Source organism: Macrobrachium rosenbergii, chromosome 3, assembly GCF_040412425.1.
Source record: "Macrobrachium rosenbergii isolate ZJJX-2024 chromosome 3, ASM4041242v1, whole genome shotgun sequence".
NCBI classification, from domain to species: domain Eukaryota; kingdom Metazoa; phylum Arthropoda; class Malacostraca; order Decapoda; family Palaemonidae; genus Macrobrachium; species Macrobrachium rosenbergii.
Genome location: NC_089743.1, coordinates 91,011,034 through 91,033,470, shown reverse-complemented (window position 1 = coordinate 91,033,470; position 22,437 = coordinate 91,011,034). Strand labels below are relative to the sequence as shown.

At 38.1% G+C, this 22,437-nt stretch overlaps 1 protein-coding gene across 2 annotated transcripts in view; it reads right to left on the bottom strand.

Annotated features, from left to right (window-relative positions):
- AGO1 (protein argonaute-2) overlaps window positions 1–17,983 on the bottom strand; it is a 37,644-nt gene extending 19,661 nt beyond the window's left edge. For both annotated transcript variants that reach the window (XM_067085237.1, XM_067085245.1), the window contains exons 1-11: window positions 17,860–17,983; window positions 15,471–15,680; window positions 12,799–13,004; window positions 9,442–9,516; window positions 9,048–9,179; window positions 8,709–8,883; window positions 8,280–8,422; window positions 5,115–5,194; window positions 3,036–3,144; window positions 2,664–2,897; window positions 39–261 (exon numbers count right to left, since the gene is read on the bottom strand). In XM_067085237.1, the coding sequence (XP_066941338.1) occupies window positions 39–261; window positions 2,664–2,897; window positions 3,036–3,144; window positions 5,115–5,194; window positions 8,280–8,422; window positions 8,709–8,883; window positions 9,048–9,179; window positions 9,442–9,516; window positions 12,799–13,004; window positions 15,471–15,680; window positions 17,860–17,878 (1,606 nt within the window). In that variant the 5' untranslated portion in view covers window positions 17,879–17,983. The remainder of the gene's footprint in view (window positions 1–38; window positions 262–2,663; window positions 2,898–3,035; window positions 3,145–5,114; window positions 5,195–8,279; window positions 8,423–8,708; window positions 8,884–9,047; window positions 9,180–9,441; window positions 9,517–12,798; window positions 13,005–15,470; window positions 15,681–17,859) is intronic.
- Between the last annotated feature and the right edge of the window lie 4,454 nt (window positions 17,984–22,437).

The window sequence follows — 22,437 nt, the reverse complement described above, 5'->3', positions numbered from 1 at the left end:
TACTTTGGCTTTTTTAAATATACTAAAAAAAAACATACCAGCATCATTGCTAATCTTCTGTAACTGCTGGGTAAAATTGCGCAGTGCATCTTCCCTTACAGTTCGCTGAGGCGCAAAGCACGCAACTGCCCAAACACGAACTTCTACACCAGTGAAGAACTGTTTCCCTCTCATGTCCCACACACCCTGGTTAGGCAATGCCTGCTGCTTTGTTCTACCGCCATACTGCAGTTTGGGTGGCGGCAAAACTCGACCTCTAACCTGAGCAAAAACAACAAAATTGAGAAATGTTTTTAGGCCTCATTTATTTAAGAATAATCTCCCTTCAGGTAAAACTATAAAAGTGTCTCAACATGTGATGCAGTGGTCTGGTTAAACTGCATTATAATTAAAAAAGATAAAATCCTTGCATGTCTATCCTTCAGCCTTGAAGAGGCCAGATGCCAAAAACTTTCATGGAATTTTTTTCAGAACATCTACAATTCTGCATACCTCCGAGCATGCTAGAATACATCAACATGTTTACATACAGTTATTTTTCATAATTATTAATGACTGAGATATGGCACCTTTTCTGCTTGGTACTCTTCTGCAAAAAACCATGCTTGATTTCTGTAAGCGAAATCTACAGTCATAATAAGGTTGTAGTCAACAAATATCAATAAGTAGATAAAAATATCTACTTAACTATACCTAAGTAAAAACATGACATTTTCATAATAAAATAAAGTTTTATATATACCTACCAAATAATTACATAGCTTTTAGTTTCTACTTTAAACAGCAGCTCAAAAATTCAAAATTTGCGGGAGTGCTCTTTTGTTTTGGGTGTAGGTATACTGCCCTGCCCACTTCGGGGGAGGAGAGGTACAATGAGAGGGGAGGTGGGAGGGCTCCAATCATGTAATTATTTGGTACGTATATAGAAAACTATATTTTATTATATAAAAAGTCTTTTATATACATAACTTACCAAATAATTACACAGCTGAATCCCACATTGACAGCTGGTGGGATACGTGGACAAACCTACTCAAAAACATTCAGAGATGGAGACGAATTTGAAATAGAAAATTAGCTAGCATCACAAAATGCTTGTTGTAATCTTACCAGGTAGGTACCGCTTCTGGTCAGAGTTCCTCTCGACCCGTACAGGCGTGGCGGTAGAGCCAAGAGTTGCCTCTATTTTAGTGGGTGCTTTGCAACGTAGGAGTCAATCGCAGGTTGCCAAAGCTAACAATCCAAAGACACATCAAAATGTGTGTGCCCTTCCCCTGGGCACAGTACAAAAATATGACCAAATATCAAATTTAAAACCTGCACCACATAACACGTCAAAATTCAAATCAACTGATGGCACTCATGACACAGTGGCAATCAGGCTTCCCAAGAAAAAGAAAATACCAATCCTTATTCAAGAAGAGTGCATAGAGGAAAAATAAGACATTCCTCTAACCCTCATTCCCCAACACTAAACAGCCGCAAAGTATGGGCCTAAAGTACTGCATCTTTCATAAACTGTTTCAACATAACGCAGGTAGAACATTGCAAACACTGATCTGCATTGCCAATACGTGGACTGCAGGAGAGAAGTCAGCGATAGGTCACGTCTGAAGGCCAGCAAAGTCGCAACTGCTTTAATTTCATGTGCCTTGACCTTACATAAGGGAAGGAAATTCTCCTGAATCCTGGAGTGTGATTCAGAAATCACAGTCCTCAAAAAGAATGTTAAAACATTTTTAGATAAAGAACGACTGGGGTCTTTAACCGAACATGACAGGTTCGGAGAAGAACCTCTAATTCCCTTGGTTCTCCGTAAATACTCATGAAGAGATTGAACTGGGCAGAGGATTCTCTCCTGATCTGTTTGACCTAGAATGTTAGACAGGTTCCTGACTGAAAAGGAATGTGGCCAGGGTCTAGCAGAGTCTTGTTCTTCGCTGTGAATCCTAGGGTCGAGCAAACAAGTGTCACCTTGAGCAAATCCTACCCTCTTATCAAGGGCATGCAGCTCACCAACCCTTTCAGCCATCACTAAAGCCAAAAATAGTCAAAGTCAGGGAAAGTCACAATTACGAATCCTGAATTCGCTAAGCTAATTATTGGTAGCATGCTACCAAAAAGGAAAGAGTACTTCATCAAATGAAGAATATCAGCAACCATCCAGTGAAAACTAAAAATTCAGAGCTGCTCAATAACCAAGTGTTTAGTCATTGACCGGCAGATGTGAATTGAGCTCTTTACTTGTGTTGTACCTATCCTTCCCCAAAAGTGGGCGGGGCAGTATACCTACACCCAAAACAAGAGAGCTCCCGTGAATTTTGAATTTTTGAGCAGCTGCGTCAAGTAGAAACTAACAGCTATGTAATTATCTGGTGAGTTACGTATATAAAACTTATAATTAGATGGACTTCTGTGTTCTTTAATGTTTTTATTTTCTTAATTGTCTCCTTTTCCAAATAACCTTGGTGCTATCCCTACTAGATTTTTCCTCTTATTACTTTAACTCACAGATGGATGGATAGGCAGACAGATATATAGAAGTCTGAGGTCTCCAACTTCATTGCTATTAGAATATTAGTGTTGCTTTATAAACATTTAACCCTAACAAACAGAAGGTCAATCACTAGATGGTGATGGGATAAAAAAAAAAAACCACTTACTTCCATCATTGCTGTGCTTATTGTTAGCCCAAATTCTTGCATATACGGATCATTATTAAAATCTGCTTTGCGAACCAAATTATTGATTTCACGCTCTCTGTCCGGAGCAGATCTAGCTGTGGCCTTGATCATGGTTGACGTTTGCATGTCAGTCAATTTCTTTATACATCGCTGGCCAGGGACAATATTACACACCTCTAACGGAAGGTATGTATGTTTGTGTTCTTGGCCCACCTAAATGAGAAAAAACGTAATCATTACTTCAATGCAAAGACTGTATAAATCATTATTATTAAGCTCTGGCACAAACACTATACACTACAATACCATTAATGACAGCTATCAGTGAACTGGGAAAATTCTGGCACCTACCTGAAGGCAAGGCAGATGAGGAAACCGTAGTTTCATTTTGTACTTGTCAAGGAAGTACTTAGCTACCGTACACTCTACAGTTTGACCATTTTCAAGCTGTAAGGGGAACCTGAGGAAGAGAAATCCAAATTCTTAAACAGTTTACCTTTATTACAACAAAATACCCTCTAAGCTCACACAAAACAGATTCATTCTTAAAACAAACAAAAGTTTACTATAATATAATTCTCAATCTAATGTTGACAAACAATATTATTACTGGGACTATTTGCCTTCTGGCCAACCCTCAATCAAAAATAATTTGCAGTTTTTTTATCCTATTAATCATAATAAATAACCTTATTCCAAGCTGAAAAGATCCAGACATACCAAAGGAGAGATTTGTACCAAAAACCTGGATGTACAAGGGCCAACTACAAGACTACCCTTCTCATTTCCTCTCCCAAGCCTTTAAGGTGTCTGGAAATGCTGCCTGGGCAGTGCTTTGCATTTTTGTGCTCCATCACATACATTACTACTTTCTATTATTCACTTTTTGTTCCCCTTTCTTCACTTTAGTGTGATGACTGCTGTTTAGCAAATTATTTACTTATTTTTACTTTTCGAAGGTGACTGACACATCACATCTATTACTCTATTCCCCTTTTCCTTTTTCCAGTGATTTTCTGAAAACTTCAGTAATTCTCTTCAATATTTAATGATAAATCAAGGCTCTTCTTGGCAGAAAGTAATGGGCAGTACAGCATAGCCTCTTAACCCTTCCCTAATCTGGTTTCAATATGGTTTGTTAACCAAAATCCTTGTTGGGCAAGTTTGGGTTCCGTTCTCAGCTACCTCTGGCAGGTATGTTCGAATCTCCAATACCCCAGTGAAGAATAAGAGTGAATTTATTTCTGGCGATAGAAATTCATTTCTCGCCATAATGTGGTTCGGGTTTCACAATAAGCTGTAGGTCCCGCCAGGTAACCAACTGGTTCTTAGCCTGTAAAATAAATCTAATCCTTGAGCCAGCCCCTGTTAATCAGCTTCAGTGGTCTTATTTAAACTAAGATTTTAACTTAGCTCAGTAGTAGTTTGCTTTTTTTCCCTTCTTAGAGTTACAGGTGTCTTCAGTTCTCAATTCTGTCTCACCTGCAATTTCATTTTATGTATCTGATGGCAGCTCAATATCAAGTACTATATATTTCATTTTCCATCTTATGGGCAATAGACTTCGAATGCTATATTCACCTGTCTCTTCCAGGGCTTGCAGGCTTGATCCTCCTTCCCATACTGCAATTCACCATTATTTCCAGTGCCTTACTCCCTTCCCTAACTCTCCAGATGGAGAACAGCACTGATAAATCTCTAGACAACCTGATGGAGTTAGTTGGCACATGCACAATGGGGTTTCCTCTTTTCAAATCTCTTTAGTTGGTGTCTGGTGTTTTATTGTAATAACACTGTTTTTATGATCTTTCTGTATATGTGATGCACGCGTGTGCTCAAATCACCCCATGCATTCAAGCTTACCATAAAAATATTTTCAATACAGGTAACCTATCAAACTTCATTTTTGTTCTGCCACTAACACCCCAAAAGACCTATATTTAATTGCTATGTTTAATGCCACATACAACAACTGGACCAAAAGCCCTTCCCCAATTCTGTTTTTTATTCATCTTCCTGAAATGTGGCAAATTTACAAACCTACTTGACAGTATTTCCTGCATTGTATAAAAGCCTAAAAATTTAGTAGTTTCAATATAACCTCATGCAAAATGGAAACAAAGAAAATGGATTTGCAAGAATCTATGTAGATTTTAAGGACTAAATGTGCATTTAACAAAATAAAAAAAAACTGAAAAAAGATATTTAACTATCAGCAAGGTTCAAATTTTTGCTGTTTTCTTATCATCCAGCCTACATGAATACTTTCAGATAAGTTTTTTAAGAATTCATCAAAATCCCCATCACAACTGTCACTTGCCTCTTGGGTCCCTAGCATTGCAAAAATAAAAAGATAAGTAATCTTCTGCATCAGTTTCCCAAAATGTGAGGATAAAAAGTTGCCGTCAATGTACAAGGAAAAAAACTTACGACTGCATCTGTGCTGGCCTTCTCGTAACATTACATACACGATACTTTCGTCTCATAGCACCACAATGTGTAATTTCAATCTGTAAAAAGGAAATAAAAATATAAAGTCAATTTCAACCTTCAACATTAAACAAAAGCTAAGCTTTATTAAAATTATACATTCATTAGCTACTTCTGAAGGATAGTTTGATCTGACCTGGCTGGCCTCAAAAAAATCTAACGATATACGTTGCATAACTTTCAGACTGTCCTGGAGAGCAGGACATTAAATGAATATCACAAAAGAGTACTACACAGGCCTTGTCTGTTGACATGTATCAACATTTTCCTTTTACTGGATAAACAGCCAGCCAAGCTGCTGTACAAATTCACTTACAGTAATATCATTACAGTATTTGCAAATTTTTCATACCTGAAATATGTACAGTATATGCACCGTAACAAGTATAAGAATTAGGATTGCAACTACCTAGCATTATACACAGCATACTTATTACACCCATTTCAATCATACACATTTGCAAAAAACCTCTTTTTCAATCACACTTGTCTACAAAAACCAATCCTCTTCAATCACGCCTGTTTGCAAAAAAAATTATATATATATAACAATAAAAATGACAAATTTTCAAAGTAATTTGTATTTTTCCCGACTACACTAACCTGAGGTCTTTACACAACGAATCTGCTTCAGTGCAACTGGAAACAGCCATTTAACTTTTAAACAAGGTGGTTAGGTAGTTAACTACCGGTCCGACTGGAAGGAGTCCAGCCCGCCCGGACGGTAAGCATTCCCTTTGCCTTTCGGCCCAGGTATCAGAATGAGGGATGGCATGAGGTGGGCATTTAACTGTAAAGACCTCAGGTTAGTAGAGTTAGGAAAAACACATATCACTTTGAAAATCTGTCATTTGTTCCTACACAAAATACAAACCTCGGTCTTTACATTAAGGAAAACTTACTTCTTTGGAGGGCACGGTTCTCTGGCCTACTCTCCCTGCAGGAGGGAGAACCTCAGCAGAACCCCTGGATCCCTTCTCGACCACTTAGGCATACGTGCAAGTTGATCCTACGACCAAACCCGAAACATAAACCTTTGTGGTGGGGCTACGTTGGGATAAGGCACCCCAATTGGAGTCCTTCCTATCTGACTCACGCCTCCTGGTATAACCCCAGGAGGTTGAGGGGATAGGTGAGAGGGATCGAGCACTCTTTCCTGTCTTGCCGGAGGTCGAAGCCCCAGCAGGAGAGTAAAGCCATGGGCGATTGCCAACCCACAGTGGTTAAGACTGCACAGGTCTGGGAGAGCAGCCTCGTGTATGCGGCCAAGGCGGGGAAACTTCGCAGGAATAAGGGAAGAGGAAAGAGGGTTGGCAACCAACAGTGTCGTCGGAGGCATATTACTCCCAGACGCCTTGGAAGCCTTCTTGTATTTCCTCCTCTGCAAAAACTTCACCCACTGCACAGGGGACCAGAGCCAACACTTGTCATACATGGAGTCTTGATTACAATCATGCCCCCGGCAACTGGTACAGAGGACATGAGGGTCAACATCAATTGGGGAGCGGTAATGCGTACATGGTCTAGAAGCAGTACCAGGGCAAACACGCTGGGCACTGTCCTTCTGATCGGGCTTGGGTGATTCGTGGGTTTGCATCTCAATATCACAAACACAATTAAGAAAGTATATCCAAAAACACAAAAAAAAATCCCACAGGGAAAAAACGAAGCAAAACGGCAAGCAACTGCACAGTGCCCAAACCAAAGTGAATACTTACCATCTGGGTGGGACTCCCAGCAGTCAGACAGTAGTTAACTAGCTAACCACCAAGTTTAAAAGTTAAATGGCCATTTCCAGCTGCGCTGAAGCATATTCCTTATGTAAAGACCAACGATTTGTATTTTGTGTAAGAAAAACAATCTCTTTCTACCACACATTTCCAATTATCTTAATTTAAAGGTACGGGAATGGTGTGGGCACTATATGACAAGGTTTTTACAAACCTTAATCCATTATAGTAATAACCAATTAACAGTAGATGCCTATACTGTTCCAAGTAAAAATATCCCAGTTGCACTAACGTGACTTTCAGTAAAAGACCACTCCCAATTCATAAGTCCATACCCTCAGCTTATTCTCCCAATTATCACTGATTCAAGTGAGCAACTACATAGAACTCACTGCTCACTCACAGCTTATCCTAACTTCCTCCTGACAGCCTCTGTGATAGCCATCACCTTTGTGTCTACTTTGTTTTGTGGTAAACTTTCTTCTGCTCAAGTCTGTGTTCTTTCCAGACCTGGCTAAAAATTTCTTTTCATTTTCCTATTACTTGAATTATTATTCATATGAAAGAACGAAAAGGACGTACATCTCCATTTACAGGAAACTGAGCAAGTAGTTTTCAAGTTCAAGCTACTCAGTTTTTCAAGCACTAGTTGGTAATACTTCGAGCTCCTACCTTTTACTATCAGGACATGCTGAGTAAATCCAGACTTGCTTTAAAGTCAAGTAATTATTAACAATTGCTAGAAATGAGTAATTTGGTGTGCTTTTTGGGGACGAGTGTAAAATTATTTATTAAGAAAAGAGATGTTGGCTTGTGTATGCGTGCAGAAATCAATTCTTAACCATACATCAAGTGTACTTGAAAGGCAGGAAGTCTTTTTGTCTCCCTTGGTTAAGATTCATTCCCTCTCACTCATCTTGCCAGAGATATAAATACTCAAATTGGAATGTGAAAAAAAAAATAATTCCAGCTGGCAGGGACCTTCAGGCTCCCATTCACCTGCTTCCATCAATGAATGCCTATCCTTGGATGGAGCTTAAGTATGACCCATGCCTTTCCCTGCTAAGCTACAACTTGTGCTGCATATATAATCTGACTTGATCCAATTTCATTAGCATGGCATGGTTAATAACAGATTAACTGGACTGGAATTTGAAAATTAACTTTAAGTTCCTTGAATTTCAGCAAAACTATGTGCAAGAATTTAACAATCTAATGGAGTATGCATTGAGACGTCATCCTGTTTTTGAATGACAGCTGAGGTTTGCAAGTTCACCACAAAACAAGTATCCCAGTAAAGGTAAGACAATAAAACCTTTCTCCTGCAGACACAAGAGCCAATATTCTAAATGTAAAGTTTCCAGCATTAACTCACCTTGAGACCTTTAATTTCTTTTGTGAACTTTACTCTTTGGGAGTCGGTCAGGGGCTTGCGTTGTTCACCAATCTCTCTAATATCTAAAACCTCACACATAAATTCAATAACGGCTTGGGCTTTATAAAAAGCAGTTGCAGAAACTGAAAAGAAAAATGATAAAATCTTATTACAAAACAGCAAAGTTTTAACCCAAACAGACTACAGCAAAGAGTGTATGACATCTATTTATTTAGTTACAGAAATGACAAATGTCTAAATTAGGAAACAGAATTTCATAATTGCACAATAAACCAAAAGTTTCTAACAACTGTATCAAAACGATTTTGTGAAAAAATGTAAATATACTAAAATCTTATATTTTTCTCAGTGTTGACCACAGTGTGTCAGAACACAATACAGTAGAAAACAAAAGAGTATTTTCCACACCATCTATATTGAGCATCATCTTCCACTGTGATGGGCGTACACTTTGATGAAAACCAAACCAAACTTCTCTGCCACCACCCAATGGGTGGTAATACCCATCAGGGGCGGAGAAAAATGATCTGCCAACAGGTGTGTATGTCATGGAGGGCAAGTGTCTCATTACTACATCTAATGCCTGCCATGAAAAATAAGGAAATAATTATTAGTATAATATTTGTCTCAAACTTGGAGTGCTAATAAAATAATAAAATGCATGCTTACAGTAACAAACATACAGCATTTTTATATTCAAACATAAATAAACTTATCGTGCTTAATCAAACAAGCACTGTGCCATACCTGAATGGAATCATATGGAATGGTTCTAGTTCGTCCTTCCAGAGCCTCCTCTAAAGTATATAGGTTAACCTGGGCTAACCACTTGATACCAACTTTGAAGACTCTATCACGACCTTCTCCCGGTAGGGTAACCTAACAGAAGACAAAAACTTTCAACAACCGAAAACCTTCCTGCAAATCAATACCTCCAGACAACATTGACAGCTATAACAGCTATGACTGCAACTAGCAATATAAAATTACACTGCAAAACCTTGACGTTAATTTAACAAAAACTATTTTCATATGTTCACACTTAACACACAAACAGAATATAATTGGGCACTTGATAGAAAAAATACACTATGTTCTTCTCTGTACTAATTTTTCTTAACAAGAGATATACAGTACTCACTTCCAGTTCCATCTTCTCATTTCCAATTGGCAATGGATCCCTGGTATACAGATTGCTTCTCCCATCAAAGACAGGCTACAAAAAAGGAAGAAAGAAAAAAAAACCTGTTGAGCCATGATTTCTTGCAAAACAAAACCGTCTGAAACCTCAAAAGAAGTGTGAAATATCAAAGAGTAAATATCTTTTGATGCAGTTAGCCTATTGAAGCTATCTCCTGATATCAGGGCTGGATTAGGACTTTTGGAAGCCCTATGTTTCTATTTTTTTATATATATATATAAAAATAATAGACATTTAAAACAAAACTTTCTTAGGAAAATGACATTTTTATAATAAAGTTTTATATATACTTACCAAGTAATTACATAGCTATTAGTTCACTTACACGGCAGCTTAAATTAAAAATTTTGTGGGTAACACTTCTCACATCTGTGTAGGTGACCAGTTCCGCCCGCTAGCGGGAATACTAGGAGCGACTTTAGCAAATAACTTCAATCTGTTCATGCCTTAGGTCCATCAGCGGGGAGGAGGGTGGACTCTGATCATGTAATTGCTTGGTAAATATTTTTAATCCTTTATTTTATTATAAAAATGTCATTTTTATATAAGGATCTTACCAAGTAATTACATAACTGATTCCCACATTGATACAAGGTGGATACATGGACATATTCTACTCCAAAAATACTAAGTATGCAATGAATTTGAAAACAGAAAAAAGTGCTAGCAATGAAAACCAATGGTGGTATTATCATGGACTATATTCTGGTAGGTGCTCATCAAAAAGCCATGGGTCGCCTCCTACTTTGCAGAGAAGGAAGTATTCCGATGGCTAACAAAGCATGACAGGTATTGCCCTTGCCCTGAAAACAAAATAAAAACAACCAGACAACTTTGTCATCTACACTGAGATAAAACCACAACCCATCCAGTGAGAGTGGTGAGTTGTATTACCGGCTCCGCTCCATAAAAACTACGACACCTTATCAAGGTAAGAGACAGTTACTGCCAGTCACTGAAATGGGCAAACCCCACCGACCTCCCTGGACTTCCAGTATGCCTCTTTAGGGATCTGACAGATCTAGCTGAGCAATCATCTCTTCCAACACATCCAACAAGATGCCTTTTCAGTGGATGTATGTCGATACCTGGGAATGTGTGAAAGGTTCAAAGGAGGGACAACTATCCGGGGACTTGCCACCAGCCTCCACTGGACTTTCAGAAGTATGACTCCTCCCAGTTTAGAGAAGTATGACAGTGACTTAGGTCTGGGGAGAACTTCACCTCCTCCACTGCCACTCACTTTGGAAGGTTAATTTTCTGTTAGCCCAGACACAAGTTTGGTATGGGAAGGAAGCTAGGGAGCCATGTGCGGAAACAAGCGGATAAACGCATATGGCTAGTAGAAGGAGAGGAAAAGGGTATGTCAGCTTTGTACATGCCTGGCTGTCTGCTACAGTTGCCGCCCATGGGGGCACTTGGCCATTTATGGGCGCCTTTGGCTGCTCAGAGCACGAGTTGGCGCCAGTGTGCGCCATCTATAGCAAAATAAAAACAACTTCAGACAATCTGTGCATTAACCTGGATATGTGTCATCCTTGCACAAGAGACATGAGATTTCTCAAAAAACATTTCAACAAAATGTACTGCCATCCACTACTGAGCAAATACTGGGACCAATTCTCGGCCGGCCGAAAAAGTATTACTTGACACTTATCTAAGTCCCCACTATTTCCAAAGTGCTCAATAGGGACTCCATTACCAAACTGAAAGTTCATTCATCAGATGAAATGTGTCATCACATTGCATGTTCCATATTCACTGTTTGATATTCCACAACACAGCATTGATAAACAAAACATTGATAAACAAAAAGTTTTAAGGTTCCTTTTGAAAGACTTCAAATCCTCAAACTGCCTCAGCGCAAGAGCTTCCTATATAATCTAGGAACTGCAACTATGCCCTTAAATTCTCTGCAAATGAAAATGTGAGGGTTAAGGTAGTAGTATTTACTGACGGCTAGCAAACACAAAATGCAAATCTTTGGCCTAAAAGAATGACAAAACCTTCTAGAATTACTTTTAAAGCAATTACATCAGCAGCTTGCGAGAGCCTATGCCTGGAAAACACCATTCGAAATTTAATTTCAAGGAAAAATTATACAGAAGGCTTGCAAGTTATCTATGAAAGATGCAATAATTACTTTTTACAGCAAAATTACATCGGCGGCATGCAAGTAGCCGTGGCAAAAAAAGTTTGGCCTGGATTAGCCTAAAAGAATGATGAAACATACAAGAATTACTTTAAAGGAATTATATAGGCGGCTTGCAAGTGCCTATGCCCGGAAAACACCATTCGAAAATTAATTTTAGGACAAAATTGTGCCGAAGGCTTGCAAGTAGTCTAGACCCGTAAACAAAACAAAATGCAAAAGACTCAGCCTAAAGGAACTGCGTAACACATGCGAGGATTACTTTTAGGGCAGAGTTGCTATTGGTGGCTCGCAAGTCTAGATGTAACCTAAAAGACATTTAGACAAAATTCTGTTCATGAATCGCTTTAATAATAACAAAACAAGGAAAAAAACTCATCCTGAGACTTCATGACATTTACTAATACTAGTTTCACATGATGAGTACGCCACCGAAATCCAGATATTATATCCTGAAAATAATGAATACAGCTGCCGCCATACTCGGTGTTCACCCAAGCACGGCAGGAACAGATTGAACTTATTTGCTAAAGTTGTTCCTAATATTCCCGCTAGTGGGCGGAACTGGTGACCTATACAGATGTGTGAAGTGTTACCCGTGAAATTTTGAATTCAAGCTGCCGTGTAAGTGAACTAATAGCTATGTAATTACTTGGTAAATTACTTATATATAATGAACAAAACTTATAGTAAGATTTATTCTCAGTACACACAGCAGCATCAGTAGATGTTAGACCGAGAATACAGAGGTGGCTAAATCTGAAGTGAGTTTAGGTTCCTCCATGGACCATGTGGCAGTTGCAGAATCAAATTTTGCTATATCCCCAAGAATATATTACATTATTAACCCCTCAACATTATAATATTTGCAGTAATATTTTCTTATTAATATTCCTGCATTTGTATTTTGCTAATTGTAAGCCCCTTTTTTGGGGGCTCAACATTCACATAATGGTCCATAGTAAATCTGGCACAGGAACAAAGTTCTGTGGACCCATTTTCCCCTGAGACCCAAAACAAAAAGCTATTCTGCTTAACAGTTAATCCAGAACTGCCTAAAACCTTGAGAAAAAAAAAAAAAGCCATTTAACCGGCCAATAACAACAAGTACTGAAAATTACGAAAGCAAATATTAATGCACCAACCTTCAAGCTGCCAAATATTCTTGGGAATGCGTGAACCATTGTTTCAATAATCTCCCGGTTAACCTTCCGGGGACACTTGTCCGGTTGTATGCTTACATCATAATGATGTATGTAACCTCTGGGCATAGATATCTGAAAATGATTTGCCCTTAGCGTGATAGGGCGCCCTTCGCGGCCAAGATTGGGTCTCCTCGGTGCCACAAAAGCTGTGAAGAGCAAAACTGGTTTAGACAAAGAACATTACCGAACACACAGAATGAAATACAAAAGGGAAGTCAAAATAAGAAAATCTGGAATTCACTTATATCATTAAGATGGAAAGCACAACATCCCTAGAGTGTTTTATATTTCTAACTTGGTTGTAAATTGAGTAAATCATACATCCACCATTCAACACATCCTTATGCTAGTGTTCACTTTATTAATTGTGCAAGCAATTGTCTATCCCCTTAATCTCTCAACACGATTCTCAATGAAATTAACGAAATGGGGCTCTCAATGGAGAAGATACAAGTTTACACAATATGTCAAAAGCTGAATTTGAACCCACTTCAGGCTCCCCTACATATAAAATACAAGGCATACATTAATTCAGAAAATACCCAACCATAAAATTTTGTTTTAATTTGTAAAAGCCAGCTTAACAAGGAAAACTAACAAAAGCCACTACAGTCAAAAATAACTCTTCAGATCACCACCAGAACATTCAGAACGAAGATCTTACATACTTTTATTTTTCAATTCATTTGACGAAGGCTCGAAACAATTACTGTACAGGAAATGGACCCTAATGTACAGGAACTAGATGATTTTCATTAAAAAACTGAGTGATCTTGCCTGAATTTTATTGCATATCATTGCACACACAGTAAACCCCCGTATTCACAGGGGATGCGTACCGCACCCCCCTGCGAATAGCTAAAATCCGCAAAAACTTAAAACCCCTCTAAAAACACTTAGAACTGCCTATTTTGATAATTTAAACACAAAAAAAACCCTCTAAAAATGCTTATACCTGAGTATTTTAATAGTTTTATCTCAAAAAGTGCATTAAGTCATGAAAATGATATGAAAATACAGTAATTAGTGAATATTTCTCAGTGAAAAATACCGCGAATGGGCGAATTTTCCACAAATAATGGGTAGATACGTTCCACAGAGAAATATGCGAATATGGGGTGTTTACTGTGTACCCATTATAACATCATATATATACTAAAATCTTGTATCAACTATAATTTCACTATGTGACTTGTAGCCCAATGTTTTGAAGTATTTCATGTCTGTAATAAACTTACGAAAGAAACCTGTACTTATTCTTTCAGCATCACCAAAATACATTAATATTTTGCTTTGTTGGTCATAGTGTTCTATGTCAGAATAAAACGTTTTATTATATTAATAACTATAACGTCCGGTACCCTGGATGAATAAATCATACCCCTGATGTTTCAAGACCTGTCTGGCAGAAATAAAATGTATAGTTCTTCCTATTTTACATTGAATTTCATGTGAAATGTAGTTTAATGTTCTGATATCAGGTTTTCTAAGCACTCCAAAATTATTCAAGCTGATAACTTTGGCGTGCACAAACAACCTGAAATCAAACTTTACACAGAGTAATCGATTAACTTCAGATTTTATTACTCCAGTAAACATGGTTATTTATCATAAGTGTGTAATGTTATTCAATCAACCCCAGATTTACTTACTAAGCCTTGACCTAAGAAACCTCCCTCACCCTTGACCTCTACCTTCCCCCTCCTCATCGGCTGATCATACGACGTACACTTATCCACTGGCTACATTTGTTCATCTGTCCCTGTGTGCTTTCATCAGCTAACGTTATTGGGGTGTAATTTTCTCTTATGATTATTCACAAAAATGCCGTTATTATCTTCGACCTACTACTTTAGGCTTTCTTTTACTTTAACAGAAGGGTAACTTAGATATATTCAAAGTGTGAGTTGAAGGATTTTACGTTTTTTCACTGTCAGTACCGTTCAATTGCTCGCCAGAAATGCATCAATTTTTTCTCAAATTATATAAAACACGTATATAACAGTGCTGTGCTAAACCTTTGATAATATTTAAAATCCTGTACAAATTCAGCCCCTTTTTTTTTTTTTTGCAAAATTTTATGTATTAGCCATTCCAAACATAAATGTTCACGAGGCAAACTGTTCCTTGGATAAAAGCTTTCACTGCATAATGCTATAATTTAAAAAGGTTTTAAATCAAGATACAGGAAACCACCCTATTCGCAGGGGATGCATACTGCAACCCCCCCCCCATAGCTAAAATCCGCGAATACTTAAAACCCCTCTAAAACACTTAGAACTGCCTATTTTGATAGTTTGATAGTTTAAACACAAAAAAAAAAAACCTCTAGAAATGCTTATACCCGAGTATTTTAATTGTTTTATCACAAAATGTGCAAACCGTCATGAAAATATGATAATACAGCGATTAGTGACTATTTCTCAGCGAAAAATACCACGAATGGGTGAATTTTCCACGAATAATGGGTAGATACGTTCCACAGAGAAATCCACGAATATGCAAATAGTGAAACCATGAATACGGGGGTTTACTGTACCACAATTTTAACAAGCAACAAAAGAGGTAGACCCTCTCACACCAATAAGTCACACACGGCAAACTCAACTCACTTGGCAGTTCAGGAGGTAGCAACGCACTGATGCCAGTTCCAGTGGCAACGGCTGGAGTACCTGGAGCTTGCGGAACAATTGTGGTAATCGGTCCAGGAGCTGGGGTAGGTCCTGGCGGTAGCGTCAAGGGGCGGGGCACTGGGGGGCCAGCTGGTCCTGGAGGTCCCCCCGGGCCAGCAGGTGGGCCGGGGGGGCCAGGAGGACCAGGTGCTGCAAAAAAAATTACAGTTTTTTAAAAGTTATATAAAATAGAACAGAATACACAATTTAGGTAGAAGGCCAAGCACTGGGGCCTTATGAGGTCACTCAGTGCCAAAAGGAAAATTGGGAGTAAAAAGTTACAAAGGTTCAACGGGAGGAAATCCTCGCAGCTGCACTATTGTCAGAAGAGGGTGGAAAGTAAGAAGGAAGAAAGAATATGAAAGGAGGCACAGTAAAAGGAATGAAAGGGGTTGCACCTAGGAGCTGAAGGGACACTGCAAAGCTCCTTATGTAACGCCTACAGTGCACTGTAAGCAAGGTGAATTGACGACACTAGCCCCCTATGGGATAAAAGTCAATGTACATTTATAAGAAATTATTTAATATAAATGTTGAACTAGCATGGTGTAAGGAAATAGGTACTGTATTATGAATGTATTATTACACATGTGCAGCTAACATTCATGTGTACACAACCTTCTTACAAAATGTTAATTATACGCCTGAAAAATCAAACAGCTTAACAATAACTTATCAACCTGCAACAATAAATCTCTAAATCAGTAGATTCAAAGCATGATTGTATGACTTGATTAGATCTTATTTCTTTCTTTAAATCTCCATCTGAAAACCCTTCTGGACAGAGTCAACAGACTACAGGCAGTCCCAAGTATGGCGAAATTCCAAAGTTAAGGCGTCGTTAGTTTCTGAGCTCCTTAATGTGAATAACTAAGTCTCCCTCCTTCTAGCGCGCAAGCCAACCACAGGAGTAAAGGTAAGGCTTTCGTCACTTTTTTTATATTTTTTATAAACGGATAAAAGTTAAGATCCGACTCAAGTCGCACCTCGGGAAAGGAACTCAGGCTCCACTATGGGACTGCCTGTATAAATCGAAGGAGACTCCAGAGGGGAATTAGCCGGCAGAGACAAGTTATAGGAAAAAGTTCTGAGTAAATAAATAATTAAGAAAACAGAAAATAAAACTTATACAACTGAATTCAGGAGACACTAACAGAAAACAGGAATGAATTTGCTCCCAGCTTAAACATTTGGAGATCAGAAAATTCCACAACCAATAAGCAAACAATTCCACAGTTTAGTTGTTACCAAGATAAAACTCTAAGCAAAGTGATTAGTATGAAACCTGACATTAAACAATAACACGTTCGCAGTGGCCGCAGACCTAGTTTTAATGAGGATGTTTGTCACTATTATATCTTCTGCAACAAGTATAATGAACCCACTTGGCGTCCATGCCACAAGTCAACGTTAAGAGTTGAAAACCATAAAAAAACATATTAAGGAATCATCGTTTTTGAAAAATTCAGTGACCTACCAGATCATTTTCTTAGTGCAAAAGAGAACTGATAAAACCATTCTCGTGTTTAGGGTAAATAAATAACGGTCGTCTCAAAAATGTCAAAATTATTAAGTGATGAAAATACTGACGTGAAATTGAAAGCAAATCCTTTGAAGAAGTAATTAGGAGTCTCGAGAAAAGCTACATCAGAAAAATTGTTCTTTGAATCTTCATCCCCACCATTATGCCTGGGGAGCAAGTAACCTGAAAAAAGGGGTCCTATTTGGACAAAAGTTTGGAAATCCAATGAAAGAATAATAAAGATTACGACTACAATAGCCACTAGGTTTATAAGCATCGCGTGGCCAAGGCTACCTAGGATGGACATTACGGAAGTGAGCTTCATCCTAAATTCTAGGGGCCAACACCAATCACCACCGTGAAAGGAAAATACCATCGAATAACAGACAGACCTTCAGACACGGCAGAAACCGCAAGGTTCTGTCTGCAAAACCTTGAAAACCATTAAAATAAAAAAATTTATTCGCTACCCGAACCAAGCCTGGCTGGTTTTAACTCTTCCTAACCTGCTTTCTCTAATCATAATTCTTAACCTCGCAGCTCAGTAAAAGTCGAAAGAAAGATTTCGTTCATTCCGCTCGATTGGCAACGTGCATTTTACTTCGATTCGACGGCAGCGGGACGAAATAAAATGGTTATTTCCGTTGGGGGACTCGACGATGTTCAACTTAACAAGGTCAACTCTCCCTCCGCAAACAAGGGAAACGGGGAGTGTGTCAATGATCCACAAAACTCTCGGGGCAATGCCAAGGCCCACGGGGTATTTTCGGCCGGTTTCACAAACTGTCCAGGTGGGGGAATACTTACGCTGCCCAACGGGGTACATGAACTCTACAATAGTTGATAACTTTCGGGACGAAACAACTAAGATTTGATATGTTGAAAATGGCGTACTCTACTTCCTGTCCCGAAGTATGACGACGGGTGTGATGGTTCTTCAGTCAAGGTGGGTTGTAAACAAATTGTGAATATTATAAAAAGATAATCTCTTCTCATAAACCTATCTATTATTATATAATAATACGTAATTTGAATAAAATCTTACATTCCACCTCATTTTCATAGATTTTTGAACAAAGGAAACGTTTCCCTATTCCAATTTCCCTAAAACTCGGATGACAGGTTAAGGTGTGTCACTCGATGATTCATTAATTTACGAGAACTGGGGATGATATTAAAAGAGTTTTCAGTGAGGCATGAAGTCTGTTCATTAACTACCCTGACAATTTGCAAGTCGAAATCTGAAACGCCTCTTCGTGTTATCAGTAATAGTCTGCACATAGCATTGGGAAAATTGGTGTCAGCGATTCGCATCATCCTCTAAAAAGGGTAAGGAGTCATTCTGGCTAAGCTTGTAAAACGTTTCTCGGAAAACGGCGGTGAGACTGACATCAGAAGAGTCGTCTCTATTGTCTGGAAGGATTTAGAGGTCCACCCGAGTCCTCTCATGCCCTTTAAGATCTTCCCGCATCTACGGGCTGCCTTGGTAAAGGCCCGTGTTGGCATAAGGCCGGCTTAATCTAAACTGAGCAACCATTACACTTAACAAGTTACTCGGTCCCATATGAAAAAGTCTTTTAATTTTGGCATTAACTAGATATACGGGGAGCGAGGTGTGGTGAATAAGAGTTACATAGGATTGTAGAAGCCTAGAGCATTGGGGGAATCCAAAATAGGTTTAGACACGATCTAAAAACAATTCTTTCTAAAGGCCGTGGGTTTGGGCGGGATCTAAGGACCGCCTACTGCCCCTCGGAAGCCAACAGTTGGGGATGCTTTTTATGGCTAAATTGGAACAACTAATAATTCCCTTTATAAGAAACCGTTTCAACAGAAACATCATTTCTCTCACTAGTTCAGGTTGTACTAACTGGTACAAAGTCAGTATGAAAATAGATTATTACTATAATATTCTAGTGACAATGAACACAGCAAAAATGTATTCAAAATGTTTATTTGAACAAGCAGTGGTGGTAACACGTGTGTGTGTGTATGTGTGTGTGTGTATACATATATATATATATATAAATATTAATTTTAATCATTTAAGCATTCAAGAACCAATATCTTTTTATAGCATTTGCTCCTTTGCAACGTAAGGCAAATACATTATTAAAGGTTCAAGTTCATTTCCCCATGTAAATAAATATCGAAAACTTTTTGTATGTTTTGAAATATTTTCAGTTATTTATTTCTTAAATCCTTTCAAACACTTCTGTAAGGAAAAGACCATTGCAGATCAGGATTGCAGTTCCTCTAATTACTGAAATTAGTGGGTGGTTCTCATTCAAATACTGTCTGCTATTCAAAAATTCATTCAAAACGCAGACGTGAGTTTGGAGGATAAATCTTTGGTGATTCTTAGAAGCGCATATAAGATTTTATTTACGTTACTGTCGAGAATATGCGTCAATATTAACAATGATTATAAAATCAACGCAACCTGTTATAGGTCATTTGTCCTTCCTTTACTATAAATACTGTTCTCTAGTATGGATATCTGCTTCTGATAAAGATTTATCTTTCTTAGATTAAGTGGCTCGCGGTAGTAGGGTGCTGTTTCCTAACACTAGCAGTCATGACTCGGATAATCGACGGATAGTCTCTTCTGTCAATTTTCCATGAGTTGTCTTAACAGCGAACTTCCGCTATCACAGTTGATTCTCTTTTCCTGCCGAGAGCTACCAGATTTGCTGAACAGCAGTAGATGTGTCATGCTGTTTTATCCCTCACGCCGTTGCATTGTGGAACAATCTCCCCGGGCGTGTTGTACAATTAGAGCCTCAAAAGTTCAAGAGAAAATGCATTGTATTATTATCATAAAACAATTCACCTTGTAGGTACTTTAATCATTTAATTATATTTTTACCTATTTACTTACTAAAGTGTTAATTTATATTTTTTTAAAATAATTAATCTCTTCTTCCTATATTTCCTATTATCTTCTGTAATTTCTTTCAATGAACGCCATGCTCTTTCGAAGCTCGGATTTCAAGTCAGTGGTCCTGTAGGCTTGCTTCATATGAATAGGGTTCATCTTCCGAATACAGTAATGATAATCATTCTTAGTTTTCTCAGGTCTAGAGAATTCATATAATTTCATGATATAAAATTCAACTGGTCGTCAATGGCGGAGAAAAGTAAATAAAATCTATGAATCGTAAGTGACTGAACAATTTTCCATATGTACATTCTATCATTTGACTAAATTTCATAAAATTATCTTGAATTTGTTCACCATCCTTTTCTGAGACTGAGAACAAACAACCACAGTCTGAAGTTATGCAAAATGCCAGACCTATTTTTTAAAAAAATGCAGAATAATAAAGGTTAAATCTAAGACTGTGTTGTGAACATTCACTCGAAACTGTTTCTTTTTTCTGTCTGCCTCATTCACAGTTGTTTCATCAAGAAAACTCTTATTATTATTATTATTATTATTATTATTATTATTATTATTATTATTATTATTATTATTATTATTATTATTATTATTATATCCGTTTCTATTCAAAGTTCAGGAAAAACCGCTAAATAAGATTCTGTTAGACTCAAAACGAATATTGTTCGAACGCATATTTCTCAGATGATTCAAACAACTGTAGAAAGAGTTGACAAATAAATATTTTAATTCGAGGATTACTTAGAAAAACTCAAGAAGAGGCTAAGGACATACAACCAGTTCTCCGCGCTCTGCCCTATTTTTTTTTATACTTATTTTCCTTGCAGTCTATCTCTGATGATCCTCTTGTATGCAGAATTCCTATTTGTTAGCCCCTCCAGTAGCCCTATTCTTCCTGTGTAAGTCCAGCTGACTTTAACTCGCTCGTTCCCTACTCATCCAGGTTCAAATCCTGCGTATGCCTCCTCGGGTGTGACTGGACGCTGCCTGAACTTGAGTTGGCCTAATTCCTTCCGGCTTGAGTATAGTGAGGCCTCGGTGTTGTCAACTCTTGGATGCTGTCTACTGCATTCATATTATTGTAGGAGCCTAAAAAGATCGATGACCTTTCCCAGGCATGCCCCATACCTGAGAACTGAAAGGCCTACGATGAGACACCACCTCGTGTGTACTCTTTGGTCAATGAACCCTCGACGAGAGGTTCCAACAAGTCATTAAACTGGGTGTTGTTGATATGAATTAGAATCCTGTAACTTAACAGTTCAAGCCAGAATTTCAAAGCTATGTCTATGTTTTGTCCAGTTTGAGCCAGCACCTGTATTTTACTCCGTTGATTAGAGTGTGGGGAGAAAATAATCTTGATGCTCCGTTTATAGAAGATATTTTGGCTATCGGATTGTCTGTAGCAGAGTACACTTCGAGAGATCAGGTGCTAGAGTCGCCTGTGCTCTCTCGGTGGCCACGCTCTGACACTCCTGACTGACATTTTCTTTTGGTAAGTAGATCTTTCTTTAATAAATAATTTATAAAACAAAATAGCTGAAATTTTTTGTCACCTTTGACTATTCAAAATCATTACTAAAAAGTTGGGTATATAAAAGATGGCATGGAAAGTCTACTGGAAGTAAATTAAAAAAAAGGTAGGAGTGCTGAGGTAAACGTTTGTCTGCTGTTTCACGCCAAAAAGCTGTGATACCTCGGCTGTGTTTGGGAAAAGGGTGTTCATAGCGTGTCATAGCCAAATACTTATTTCCCTTACTGGTCCGGGTTTCTGGGACTTTTATCCAACTAGTTGTCAGTTTCAAGAAAACTGATTGACCAAAATTATGTGGGACGGCGGCGTGAACTGGCTCTTCTAAAATCAACAAGGAAGTGCATTGGAAAGGTCCTTAAATAATGAAATATTCAAGTTTATCTTATTAATAAACATTTAGAATTTGAAACGAATCAAGATACTTTGCAAGGTGATTAAAAAAATAAACCGCTATTGTTTTGCAAAACAATTGCTGAAACCCACGATAATAGATAATAATGATAATTAACACTAAGATAAGATGTGTAAAGAATGAAGGAACACCGTAAGATTTGTATTTCTCGAAAGGCACTCTAACCATTTTAGGAGACGAGTTTTCGTCTTCTTCCGTGTTCAAAAGTGCAGTCAAAGCTTTTAATACGAGACAGGCTTAACATATCGGCTTCACGATATAAGTTAATTTGCGGCAGGTAAAAAAAAAGACTTCAAATATGGCTCCGTATCATTAACAAGCGATCGAAAATACAAACTACATCTATGAATAGGCGCCCTAAAAAGATGTCAGCCGTTGTTTTGTAGTTGTTCAGACGAAGGTATTTCATTTCAAGATAAAGCTGAGTCCACATAAAAATGCTATGCTTTTAAGAAATTTTTCTATGGACGGTATTTTTTTTTTTTGCATGTTTTTACCTGAGGGCATCGTCAGTGCAAATTACGTTGCCAAAACACT